Source organism: Marmota monax, unplaced genomic scaffold (assembly GCF_021218885.2).
Source record: "Marmota monax isolate L192 unplaced genomic scaffold, Marmota_monax_Labrador192_F-V1.1 WCK01_AAM20220418_F8-fsc00037, whole genome shotgun sequence".
Lineage (NCBI taxonomy): Eukaryota > Metazoa > Chordata > Mammalia > Rodentia > Sciuridae > Marmota > Marmota monax.
In genome coordinates, this window is record NW_026693245.1 from 8,765,825 (window position 1) to 8,779,715 (window position 13,891).

General features: G+C 33.6%; 1 protein-coding gene and 1 non-coding gene across 3 annotated transcripts in view; both read left to right on the forward strand.

Moving 5' to 3' along the window:
• The window catches only part of Mtrex (Mtr4 exosome RNA helicase), a 93,916-nt gene that overhangs the window by 44,848 nt on the left and 35,177 nt on the right, over nucleotides 1-13,891 (forward strand). For both annotated transcript variants that reach the window (XM_046456291.2, XM_058583120.1), the window contains 2 exons: nucleotides 5,721-5,893; nucleotides 6,636-6,704. In XM_046456291.2, the coding sequence (XP_046312247.1) occupies nucleotides 5,721-5,893; nucleotides 6,636-6,704 (242 nt within the window). The remainder of the gene's footprint in view (nucleotides 1-5,720; nucleotides 5,894-6,635; nucleotides 6,705-13,891) is intronic.
• Nucleotides 886-988, forward strand: LOC124100784 (U6 spliceosomal RNA). The gene has a single exon (XR_006854412.1). It is a non-coding gene; the product is annotated as a U6 spliceosomal RNA (small nuclear RNA).

A 13,891-nucleotide genomic window follows, 5' to 3' on the forward strand; every position in this document is an offset into this window, starting at 1 on the left:
TGCCTAGCCTGTATTAAATGTTTTACATTTACTAGCTTGTTAATTGTAGCTTTTTAAAATTGAAGTTCGGGGGACTGGGGTTGTGGCTCAATGGTAGAGAGCTCACCTAGCATGCACGAGGCACTGGGTTCTATTCTCAGCACCACAAAATAAAGATATTGTGTCCACCTAAAACTTAAGAATAAATATTTTAAAAAGTCATAAAAAAATAAAATTGAAGTTTAAGTTCCTTTGAAAAAATGTGATTTTTTGTTGTTGTTGGGTGTGGTGGTGCACACCTGTAATCCCAGCAGCTCAGGAGGCTGAGGCAGGAAGATCACAAGTTCAAAGCCAGCCTCAGCAAAAGCAAGGTACTAAGCAACTCAGTGAGGCCCTGTCTCTAAATAAAATACAAAATAGGGCTAGGGATGTAGCTCAGTGGTTGAGTGTCCCTGAATTCAATGCCCAGTACCCCATTCCCCCAAAAGAAAAATGTGATTTTTAAAATAAGTGCATAATATTTTATTTTGTGAATATACCATTATTTATTTAACAATGAGATTTCTTTCTGTCTCTAGTATGTAGGTCAGTTCTAATCTGTTTTTTTTTAAAGTGGGGACTTACAACATGACTTACAATGTGGTTTTAACTTACTACGTGTAAGTAGAGACCCACTCACCCACTCTTTTTTTTTTTTTTTTTTTTATTAATTTGTTGTTGTCGTAGATGGACAGCATGCCTTTATTTTATTTGGTTTTTTTCATCTGATGCTGAGGGTTGAACCTAGCGCCTCACATGCCTCACCCACTCATTTTTATTGTCGCCAAATTAAATGAAGTATAATGTGCCCTAGAGGAATGGAAAAGGCTTAGGAGATCCAAGAAAGTTAAAGTCTATCTTGGTGGCTTGCTTCAACAGCACATATACAAAAATTGGAACGATACAGAGAAGATAAACATGACCCCTGGGCAAGGATGACATGCAAATTCGTGAAGCAGTTCATATTTTAAAAACAAAAATTTTCTCTCATTGTTTTTAACCTTTGCCTAGATGATAACCATAACTATTTCCCCTTAATACCTCTGGTGTTAGATAAAATCTTTTCAACATATAACCTGAAGGAGCTTTGGCATCATTTTACAGATTTAAAAATGGGTGTGGGTTAGAGCTAGAGAAATTAAGTCAGTGTCTTAAGTTATACATTTGATTTATGGCAGAATCAAGATTAGAATCTTGGACTCCTGCTACCAACCAATCTTTTTAAGAAGAGGACAAGAGTATCTCTAGTAACTCCCTTAACTGAAATAAAATAAGGATGACAAAAGAATAAAAAACTTGAGCTAGGTGGTTTTAAGACTCACCTTTAAATTTTCAGAAAGTTGTTGAATTTTTAAAGCACATCTATAAAATCAATGGCAAATATATAATTTCAGATGTTTTTATTATTTTCTTATAAAAATATATAATGCCATTTGTTGATAGCAAAGAGAAAGTATATTTTTAGTTTTAGAGAACTGTATTTTCTTTTTATATGTTTTTTTTAGTTGTTGATAGACCTTTATTTTATTCATTATTTATACATGATGCTGAGAATCGAACCCAGTGCCTCATACATGTCAGGCAAGGACACTACCGCTGAGCCACAATCCCAGCCCTAGAGAACTGTGTTTTTAAGGGAGCTATAAGTCTCCTCCCACCAAGAATTATGTAATAATAAAATAAGATCAAGAAGATTTAAGTATACTTTGGATTTGAGTTTGAATCAAATTTAAGTACACTTTGGATTTGGGTTTGAAATCAGATTAGCATGAGAGAAGGAAATTCATGAATTTTAGCTCATATCATAGAAATTTCAGATATTTTCATTGAAACAGGTATATGGTTACGATAGTTTAAAAGAATTAAAGTCTTACTAGGCAGCACTAAGTTATGCAAAGTAGGATAATTACATTTATATGTACCCAGTGGTTAGACTGGTTTATAAACTGAATAACCAAGAGAAACAGAGATGCGTGTTGGTATACTTATATTTGCTTCCCCCCGCCCTTTATGTAGTCCAACAGTCTATTTTTATACTTATTTTGCATTTCCATAGAAAATACCATAAGTACATTGGGATGTAGAGGGAAAACTTCACAAATATTTTCTTATTTATTTAAAGCCCTTCTATGACTCTGAGTTCACATTGTTCATTATGACTTTGACCAAGACTCTGTTACTTATTCTGTAAACTTAAAATATAACCCCTATTTCTCCATTCCCTATCCTCTATTTTCTCAGACCTCAGCTTTTGTTTTGTTTCATTTTGATGTAATTCCTGATGTTTACCCTTCCTAGTGTTGCTTGTATACGTGCATATCTTCTTGCAGTATGCTCAGTCCCTACATATGTTTTTAAAGAAATGATGCCATTTTTCTAATACTTTGAAACCTGAAATGTAGACTATTATTTTTAAAGATACGGAATAAATCTTTATTTAGTAATACAGTGCTTTATTTATTGTTATACATCTTTTCATACAAGAGATACTTATAATTTGGTTTACTGAATTATAGTAAAACTAGGATTTCACTGTTATTTTATTGACTAAAAAATGCAAACCTAATTTAATCCTTTTGTTTAGCTTCATTAATTGATTATACCATGGCTAATAGTAGAGTTGTGGAATTAGACATGGGTTTGATTCAGTTCTACCTGAGCCTTAATTATTTGTTCTGTGATATTGGGATAATGCATCTCATGAGAATTAAATGAAATAATGTTACATGCTTAGTAAGTGCTTGTTGTAATTACTGAGAGTATTACTCTTGATCAGTAAAGCAATTTACACTTGAATCTGTTGAAAATTTTGCATAGTATTGGGAGTGGCAGTTTGTTTCTCTGTCATTCACAGGTCTCTTCTACGTATTTGGTTGCAAACTGTCTTAAGAGTTTATAGGTGTGTTTTAAATGTTACTTCCTAAAATACTGGTGTCAAGTACTCATAGGATCTTCTACTTTTTACCCTTCATTGAAACCAGCTTCTTATGCTGATGTACTTTTACTCTCTGAATGTGATAGGAGATATATAGTTGCCCTACCCACCCACTCCTACCACCATCCACAGTTGAACATTGCTTATTCAGCCACCCATGATCAACTGTAGGTGAAAATACTAAATGGTCCAGAAATAAAATAATTCATAAGTTTTAAATTGCACTCCATTCTGAGTGCCATCATGAAATCTTGTACCATCTTACTCTGTCCGCCCTGGGACAAGAATCATCCTATCATCGTTGCTGTATATACTGTCCACTTATTAGTCACTTCATAGCTGTCTGAATTATCATATCTATTATTATTGTATCACAGAGCGTTGAAGAAATAGCACAAAGGTAGTGATGCTGTAAGTTCAGACATGCTAAAAAGAAGAAGGTCATAAATTACTTCCTTTCAGTATCATCTTACATTATCACAAAAAGAAGAATGTAGTACAGTAAGGTATTTTGAGATAGAGTCCACATTCACATGGCTTTTATTATAGTATATTGTTTATTTTATTATTATTCTTAATCTTGTACTGTGTTTGATTCATATATTAAACTTTATCATTGGTTTGTATGTTTAAGTTAAAACATGGGATTTGGTACTATCCATGGTTTCAGGCATCTACTGGGGTTCTTGTAACGTATACCTCATGGATAAGAGAGCACAACTTTTTTGTTCTTTCTTTAGCTTTTGAGAAGAGATTAGAGAAATTGAATTCTTTCAATTTGGAGAAAAATCAGGGCTTGCCTATACTTACTGACTTTCTGGGGTGGTATAAAACTGTAGTAAGTCTTAGATACAAAATAATGTGAGTTTTAAAAATATCTTTAAATATTTTATCTCATTAGTTAAATGATCTAATATAGAAGTGATTTGGAGTAGAGGAAGGTAGATAATAGGGAAGCATGCAAGCAGATAATTTATTATCTCCTTAAACTCTTTCTGTTAATGCTGTGTTCCAATGAGTACTTCATAGTGTTACTTCGTAAATTTAGGTGGAAGAGCTGGATTATCATTTCATTGTGCAGTTTTTATTTTCATATAACTTCTTAATGACTTCTGTTATGTATCTTTTTGTAGGTTTTTAGTTTTTTTCTTTTTCTGATAATTTACTGCCATATTATGTATTGTTATGGACAGCGTTCTAGCCTTTAATGAATTAAATACAATCCCTGTAAGCAGTGATGCAGTTCATTTAAAAGTAACCAGAGCTGGGTGTGCTGGTGCATCCCTGTAATTGCAGCTATTGAGAAGGCTGAGGCAGGAAGATCACAAATTCCAGGCCAGCCTGAGCAACTTAGCAAGACCCTGCCTTAAAAATAAATAATAAAATTGCTAGGGATATAGTTTAATAGAGTGCCACTGAATTCAGTACCCCAGTATTGCACCCCCCCTCCCAATAAAAAAGATCCAGTCATTTAAAAATAACCAAGGTAATGCTTTATACTCAAGGGAATACAAAAGACTAGCTATTTGAGAGAACAGTTTGTGAAATGGTTGATAATAGTATTAAAATTAGCATGTGTGAGACCCTGAGTTCAATCCCCAGTACTGCCAAGAGAAAAAAAGAAAATGGGAGAAAATATTTGCAAGTTATCCATCTGGATAATCTGTCTAGTATCCAAAATATATCAAGCACTGTTACAACTCAGCAACAAAAGGCAATTCAGTTAGACATTTTTCTAACTTATGTAGAAATGGCCAAGAAACACATTAGTCATAAAGGAAATGTAAATCAAAACCACTTCAGTCACTGAGGTGAGTTTTTTTTTTTGTTTTTTTTTTTTTTAAGTAACTATACCATTTTCTTAATGCTATAGTTACTGTGGACAGTAGTTTGGCAGCCATCCTCAACAGATTAAATACAGAATTACTTTGTGACCCAGCAACTCCACACCTGAATATATATTCAAAAGAATTGAAAATGTGTTCATATAAAACTTGGTCTCATATGAATGGTCATAGCAGTACCATGAACAGTAGCTAATATGTGGAAACAATCCAAATGTTCATCAGCTGGTAAATGTGTAAACAAATGTAGTATATTCATATAGTAGAATATTATTCAAACATAAGTCATGAAATACAGATACAAACTACATCCTGAAAACAATATGCTAAGTAAAGGAAGCCAGACACCAAAGGCCACATATTGTATGATTCCATCTATATGAAATATGTAGAATAGGCAAATGCATAGAGAGACAGAAAGTATAGAGAGAAAGATTGGCAGAAGCAGGAATAAGGAGTATTTGCCTAAAGGATATGGAATTTCCTTTGGAGGTAGTGAAAAAGTTCTGGAACTAGATAATAGTGGTAGGGGGTACATTGTGAATGTACTGAATATTACTAATGGTACAATTTTATGTGTATTATGCCACAATAAAAATAGTTTGTTAACAGTGGGTTGGAGGTATAATGAAATGAGTAAAGAAAGGCGGTCAGCACTAGAAGCAAGATTAGGGCAGCAAGTAGAATCCAGTATAATTTGATTAACTAAGAGATAAGTTGGAGACAAAGAAGGTAAATCTTAACAGAAGGGGGAAAAACGAGACATCATGCCCTACAGTCTTCTCTGAAGATCTTTTTCTTAAAACATATAATCTATGCAAACTAACTTTTCCAAATGTAGTTATAGTGGGAAAATAAATTTCTTGGTTATAATTTATGTAAGGTATATAATTTTTTATATCATGTATATGTTTTATTTACAGAGGTAAAGAACTCAGAACAACAGTATAATAAAATAGTAATTCCCAATGAAGAAAGTGTAGTAATCTATTATAAGATTAGACAGCAACTTGCCAAACTGGGTAAAGAAATTGAAGATTATATTCATAAACCAAAATACTGCTTACCATTTCTACAGCCAGGCCGTTTGGTAAAGGTATGTCTTTGTTCCTTCATAAAATATTTGAATATTTAAAAATATTCTGGATACTGTAATATTTTCTTTATCTTGATAAAATGCTTCTTGCTACAATGGTTTCTCTATTATATTATTTAACTATTTCACATTGCTCAGGTAAAGGCCTTTTTTAAAACTTTATTTATTTTAATTAGGTATATATGACAGCAGAATGCATTTTGATTCATCATCCACAATTGCAGCACAACTTTACATTTCTGTGTACACAATGTAGCAGTGTATGAGACATATATGACCATATGTGCAGTCACATGTGTCTCTAGGGTAATAATGTCCGTCTGATTCCACCATCTTTCTAGGTGAAGGCCTTTTAATCACCACCAGTTTTCATTGTGGGGAATATAATTTGAAAAAGTCTTGGGGTTGAATATAAATTATTTTCAGTTATGAAATATCTTTAAAATGAGGCCATTTTAATTACTAGAAAAATTTATTAGATATAAAAAGACTTGAAATACACTGACATTTTTAGCATTTGTTTGCCAACTGAGACATTTCCTGTTATTGCTATTCTAGGGTCTATGAAATTTGCCATTGACTTTTTTCCCCCCTGTAGTATTAATGTCTTGTTCCTGAAATTTAGCAGTGATTTTTAACAAATATTAGGAAATTCAAGTTTTATTAGCCTATAATATAAGACCTGGAAGGCTACAATTGTCTTTTTTGGATGTAAACATTATTATTTTTTGCTGTCTTTCAGGTAAAGAATGAAGGAGATGATTTTGGCTGGGGTGTAGTGGTGAATTTCTCAAAAAAGTCAAATGTTAAGGTAAACCAATTTCCTTTGAGTAAAATTTCATATATATTGTTGTTATTGAAATGTTTTTTAAGACTCATGAAGATTATCTAAATATAAATTTACCCTAAGAGGAGAAGTAATAAACTCTTACCTTAAGGAATTAATGTTTTGAATAATTTAAATTTTATACTTCATAGTTAATTTTAAAGCATTTCATCACATCGGAAGGAAACTTTTTTATCCCTCACTTTTCCTCAGCCCCATACAATTGTTTGTCTGTTTTCTATCTGCATAGATTTGTCTATTCTGGAAGTATCATGAAATAAATTTTATGTAATATGTAGCCTTGTGATAAGCCTTTTTGACAGTATAATGGTTTCAAGGCTTATCAGTATTTCATTCTGTTTTATGGCTAGATAATATTCCAGTATATAAGGATATACCTTATTTTTTTATCCATTTATCCGTCCACTGACATTTAGGTTGTTTATACCTCTTAGCTGTTATGAATAATACTCATGTAAACATTTGTTTACAGGTTTTTAGTGAACATAGGTTTTAATTTCTCTTGTGTATATACCTAGGAGTGGAATTACTGGGTTCTTTGGAAACTGTATGGGGTAAGTGGTTGAGGAACTGCCAGATTGTTTTCTAAAGTAGCTGTACCATTTTACATTCTCATCAGCAGTGTATGATGGTTTAGATTTCTCAGCAGTCTTACTACACTTACTATGTGACTTTTTAAATTCTGTTTGGTATGTAATGGTATTTCATTATGGTTTTGATTTTATATTTTCCTGATAACTAATGATGTCCGGGAAATTTTCAGCTTCTTATTCGTCATTTGTTTATACTTTGGAGAAAAAATGCTTCGGATCCTTTTTCTGTTTTCAAGTTAGAGTTATGTGCCATTTTATTGAGTTATATGAGTTCTTTATGTATAGACTATTTATAATCTTATCAGGTGCATGATTTCTTTTTTTGTTAGAGTATCAAGTAATTTTATTTTAAAAACTTTATTGATTGCTCACTTTTCTAAAACATGTACTGAGAACACAACAAACTCATCCAAGAGTCACTAATCTTTGGAGGACAGAATGAAGCCCTATACATGGAACCCACAAATGTTTTTCCTATGCTTAATGTCTTAGCTTTTGCTTTCACTCCAGGCTTCCATGTTTTGTCACCTCTGAAAAGGGGAAGGACAGTGGTTAAAAGAATTATGTACAAGAGGGTCACAACCAACTTTTAGCTTATCTGATATTAATGACTTGTATGTTCTAGTTTCTAACTTTGAGAAACAGTATTGGATAAGCACTGTCAAATACCTAATCCCTGCTTACATTTACTATTCTTATTCTTTCAGTCACCTTTGGAATTGGTTTTTCTTTTATTGCAGCTTCTGTTTATTCTGGAGCACAAACCCTGAAATTTATGTGTAGTGTCCATGTTGAAATAAAATGTTATTTCAGGCCCACCCTAGTGACTGTAGTGTTTATACTCTGTAGTGTGTATTGGGTATCATACCCTTGGTCATGCTGATCAAGTGGCAGTCCAATGCAAGGGGCACACAGGGACAACTTTTCCACTATCAGTCTTGTTCCCTGTTCTATGGTCCTTGGACATTGCTCCACAGTCAAGATAAAAATTTTGAATTCACTGGCCCTTCCCTGCCAATTGAAATTATGCTCTTATAGAACAGGGATCTACTTCCTTGCCATTAATTCAGTGGAGTTTTCAAAAGATGTCAGGAATATTCTTTGGACACGTCCTGGGATGGGGCTGGAGGGTCCTGGCTTTCACTCTAAGGAGAGGGTTCCAGCATAGCTGATTTTTTTTTTTGGGTCATCAGAAACTCAGGAATTGCTTTTTAGATTGTGGTCTGAATATCTAGTTTAGTTTTGAATCTACCCCCTGAGAAGAAATCCTGTCTATGATTGCCAGGCTGTCCCAGCAGAAGCTGTCAAACAGGTCCTCACTCTTGAGCTGCTCCATGGTGTTGCTGGAAGGGTTGGGGGTATAAGGCAGGGCTGGTGGTGCCCCCACATTGCCCACCAGTCCTTTACCCTGTTCCTGCAAGGGAAACAATCTGGCTTCTGCCCTGGGACTGAGAGCCCCACTGAGTTTATGGTGGCAGAGGTAACAGCAGAAGAAGCCACCCACAGGTGCATAGTTCCAAACATTGTCTGTTTTGTGGGTTGTCTTCACTGTCTTGATAGAGCTCTTTACAGTATAAAAGTTTTTAATTTAATGGAATCTAGTTTCACTTCTTTTCTTTTGTTGCTAATGTTTTTGGTGTTATCGAGACCACTACCAATATCAAGGTCTTGAAGATTTACCCATTTTCTTCTAAGTATTTTATAGTTTTAACTCTAACATTTAGGTCTTTGATCCTTTTTGAATTAATTTTTATGTATGTTGTGTGATAAGGGTGCAAATTTATTCTTCTCCTAGCACCATAGGTGAAAGTTCTTCCTCATTTGAATCATTTTGGCACCCTTAACAAAACTCTGTTTATGGTAGACTCATGGGTTTATTTTTGGACATGCAATTCTTTCCCATTGATCTGGATGTCCAGTTCTCAAGCCAGCACTTTTTCTACTCTTTCAGAATTGTTTTATTGCCATCTTAAAAATATTAAACCTTCTAATTCATGAACACAGCATATTTTTCTGTTTATTTAGGTCTTAAGTTTCTTTTTTTTAAATATTTTATTAATTGTTGATGGACCTTTATTTATTTATATGTGGTGCTGAGAATCGAACCTGGTGCCTCACACATGCTAGGCAAGCGCTCTACCACTGAGCTACAGCCCCAGCCCGGTCTTAAGTTTCTTTCAGCAATATTTTATTTCCCAAGTATAGGTTTTATACTTATTTTCCTTAATTTATTCCTAAATATTGTAATCTTTTGATGCTACTATAAATGAAATTACCTTCTTCATTAAAGGTGTATAGAAACTTCTTCATATAGAAACCCAGTTGTATTTTATATATTGATCTTATATCCTGCAGGACTTATTTATTCTAATTTTAGTGGAATATTTAGGATTTCCTATATATTGAATCATGTTGCCTACATGATTCACTTCTTCCTTTTCAATCTGGATGCCTTTTTAATCTGGATGCCTTTTATTACATCTTCTTGCCTAATTCCCCTAATTAGACATTTTAGCAAAATGTTAGTAGAAGTGATATCCTAATGTTAGGGGGAAAATGTTAAATGTGATGTTGCTCTTGTTTTTTTTTGTAGGGGCCTTTCATCAAATTCAGCAAGTTCCCTTATTTTCTGGCTTGTTGGGTGTTGTTATCACGAAAGAGTGTTGAATTTTGTCCATTATAGCTTATGTGCCTATTAAGATGATCATGTGGATTTTTTTATTCTGTTTTCTATTCTGATGTGACATATTACTTTAATTGATTTTCAGGTGTTAAACCCACTTTGGATTCCTGTAATAAATCCCGCTTTGTTGTGCATGTTATTTATTTTGTATATTGCAGGGTCCAGTTTGCAAGTTTGTTTTTGAGAATTGCTCCTAAGAGATACGGGCCTTGGGCTGAGGGTGTAACTTAGTAGTACAGTGCTTAACTAACATATGTTAAGCCCTGGGTTCAATCACCAGCTCCACGAAAAAGGAAAAGAAAAATGAGATACTGGTCTGAAGCTTTCTTGTGGTGTCTGTCTTATCAATGAGGTAATGTCAACGTCATTAAATGAGTTTAGGAAGTGTTTCTCTCCTTCTATAAATGTTTTAGAAGAATTTTTGAAGAATTGATATTTAATCTTTAAATATTTAATTGAATTTGGCAGTGAAGCCACCTAGCCCTAGACTAGTTCTTTGTGGGTATATGTTTCCTGGATATGACATATTCAGATTATCTGTAACATTATTCAGTAACATTCAGAAGTTTGTATCTTGTTAGGAATTTAGTCTTTTTCATCTTGATTATGTAATTTATTCATATACAATTAAAATATTGCTTTATAATCCATTTTATTTCTGTATGGTTGTTCATAATATCTCCACTTTCACTTCTGATTCTAATAATTTCAGTCCTCTCTTTGAGCAAAGGTTTTCAGTTTATCTCTAGGTATTTTCTAATTTCCCTCTTAATATATTCTTTGACATCTTGATTAGTTAGGAGTGTGTAAATTTCCATATATTAGTGAATTCTCCAAATTTTTTTTTAAATTTCTTTCCATTTTTTCAAGAACATACTTGGCATTGTTTCATTCATTTTGAATGGATACAGGTTCGTTTAATGGTCCAACATAATGTTCTGTCCTTCAGGTTTTCTGTGTGTAGTTGAGTAGAATGGATATTCTGCTATGTGGGGTGGGATATTATAGAAATGTCTCTTAAGTCTAGTTAGTTTAGGGTGTTGTTCATGTTTGATATAGTATAGACATTTGAACGGTTAACTTTTGCATGATATATCTTTTCCTCTCTTTTATTTTCTGTCGTTTTCATATCAGTAAATTTGATGTGTTCTCTGCTCCTATATACAGAATATAGTGTGATCTTGTGTTTTTATCAAACCTAAAAGTCTATTTTGGGGGGTTGTTTAACCCATTCACATTTAAAAAGGAATAGTTGAGTTTATATCTGTCATTTTGTGTTTTATTTTCTGAGTCTCATGTCTTATTTCTTCTATTTTTCCTTTTTTGCATTAAATGAATATTTTGCATTGTAGCAGTCTAATTTCTTTTCACAATATATTTCCTAGTGATTGCTAGGTTTTTCCATATACATTGTAAATTACATCAATAGGCCTTAGGTTTGTACCAAGTTATTTCCAGTGAGATATAGAAACATGATTTCTATTTATCTCTACCTCATTTTCCCATCTCTTTACCGGCTTAGATTCTCCTCCTCCTCCCCCTCCCTCCCTCCTGTTTCTTTCTTTTTTCTTTTTTTTTTTTTTTTGCAGTGATAGGGATCAGACCCAGAGACTCATGTATTTTAGGCAAGAATTTTACCATTTTTCCTCTTTTTATAGTATTGTTGTAACACATATCTATAAATATTTTAATCCAAACAATGCGTTGTTATAATTATTTCCTTAGTATAATTTACAGCTTTTCAGTATTTTTGGTGTTGGAAATCCAACACAGGGCCTTGTGCATAAGAAGCACCTACTTTACCACTGAGCTATAACCCCCAGTAGTTTTAATGGCTTTTGAAGAAGCTTAAAGCTTTTAGAAGAGAAAAGAGAAAAATTATTTTTGTAACTGTAGTTATACTAACATTTATCATTTCTTGGTTTCTGTATTTGTTCCTATGGATTTGAGTCATCTGAAGTTACTGGTTTATCCCAGAAGAGCTTTGTTCCCACCACCTCTTTTGTGCTGCTAAATACACTGCATTTTGATATATTATAGCTTAATAAAACAGTATATACATACTGTTTTTACATTGCTTCTTCAATAACTTAAAAGGAAAACTCATTATTACCTCTCTTTGTGTGTGTCGGGGGGAATTCATATAAATGTCTGGTGTCATTTGCTCTCAGACTGAAGAACTTTCTTTAGTATTTCTTTTGAAGCAGGTCTGCTAGCAACAAATTCTCTGTTTTTGTTTATCTGGAAATGTCTTTATTTGGCCTTAATTTTGGAAATTTTTCTGAAGAATTCTCAGTTAACAGTTGTGTTTTATAATTCGGGGTGTTTTTTTGTTTTTTCCTTTGATATGCCAACCCACTGCTTTCTGTATTCCGTTATTTCTGCTGAGAAGTTTCTGTTAATCTTGCTGGAGTATTGTAAGTGTTGTGCTGCTTTCAAGATTTTCTCCTCATGGTTTGTCTTTCTTCATTTTTACTGTGGTAAATTTCTAAGTATAAAACTCTGCTGTGTACTTCTTTGCATTTATCCTAAAGTAGAGAAAATTATATGGAGATTAAATATTTTTCCCCCTGTCAGTTTGGGCAGTTTTCAACCATTATTTTGAGAAATTTTTTTCTCTTCCTTTCTCTCCAAACCCTCCTTATATGTGTAATTTTGAGTTTATTGGTGTCCCACATTTCTATGACATACACTAAGTTCATTTTTTTAATTATTCCCTTTTCTTTGAATTGAATAATCTCTATCCATCTGTCTTTAAGTTTGCTAATGATTTCTGCTGCCAGTTCAGATCTATCATTGGGCCCCTCTAGTGAAAAAAAGTTTTTTTTTCATTTCAGTTATACTCTAAAATTCTAGAATTTCCTTCTGAATCTTTTTTATAATTTATCTCTTCATTGATATTTTCCAGTCAACACCACATTGTTATACCTTTTATGTTCCCTCATACAGTTTATCAAACATAATTATAATGACTCTTTTAAGTCTTTGTTTTAATCAGTATTCGGTCAGTCTAACATCTAGTTTCTTATATGCCTATATATATTCTTGGTACATGGGTCATAGATAATAATTGCCTGTTTCTTTGTACATTTCACTATTTTATTGGAAATTGGACATTTTAGATAGTATTGTAAGTCTGGGTATCGTTCTCCCTTGATTTGTTTTGTGCCTATCTAAATTATTTGAGTGAAGTCTCTTGTATCCCACTTGCCTCTTTTACACCACCATCATTAAACCTTTTACGTTGCTTCTGGGTGAGTAGGGGGAACATAACTGAGAGAGAGAGAGAGAGAGAGAGAGAGACACCACCATCATTAAACGTTTTACGTTGCTTCTGGGTAAGTAGGGGAAACATAGCCTAGAGAGACGGGGGGGGGGGGGGGAGGGGAAGGGAGAGAAGGGGAAGAGAAAGAAAGAAACTAGGTTTATTCTGCAAAGTAGAAAGCTTACAATTTAGCTTATAGCTCTCATAAATATATAGGTCTACGAGTTCTTTTCCTTACTACTTCCACCATTTTTTAGTTCCCTTATGCTTGAACTTTCCAAATATTTCTTTGGGAAAGTATAGCTGCCTATTTGAGGGATTGCCGTTCTTCCTTGGAAAAAAATCTCTAGAGCCAAAGATCTAAAGCTGGGAGTGAGGGCATTGTTTCACTTGATATGAGTAACAAAGTTGCTTTTAGGAGCTGAGGGCTGGGTTGAGGATGGTTGCAATAACCTCAAGTCTTCCCAGCTTGCTTCTCCCAACATGAAACCCAGTACCTTATAAGGCAAGGGAAAAGCTGTTGAGACCCTTAATTCTCAGCAGCACCACATCCAAGAATGGAACCTTTGGCTGACCAAGGGGTGCTGAAGAAAAGATCCCTACTCTTCAG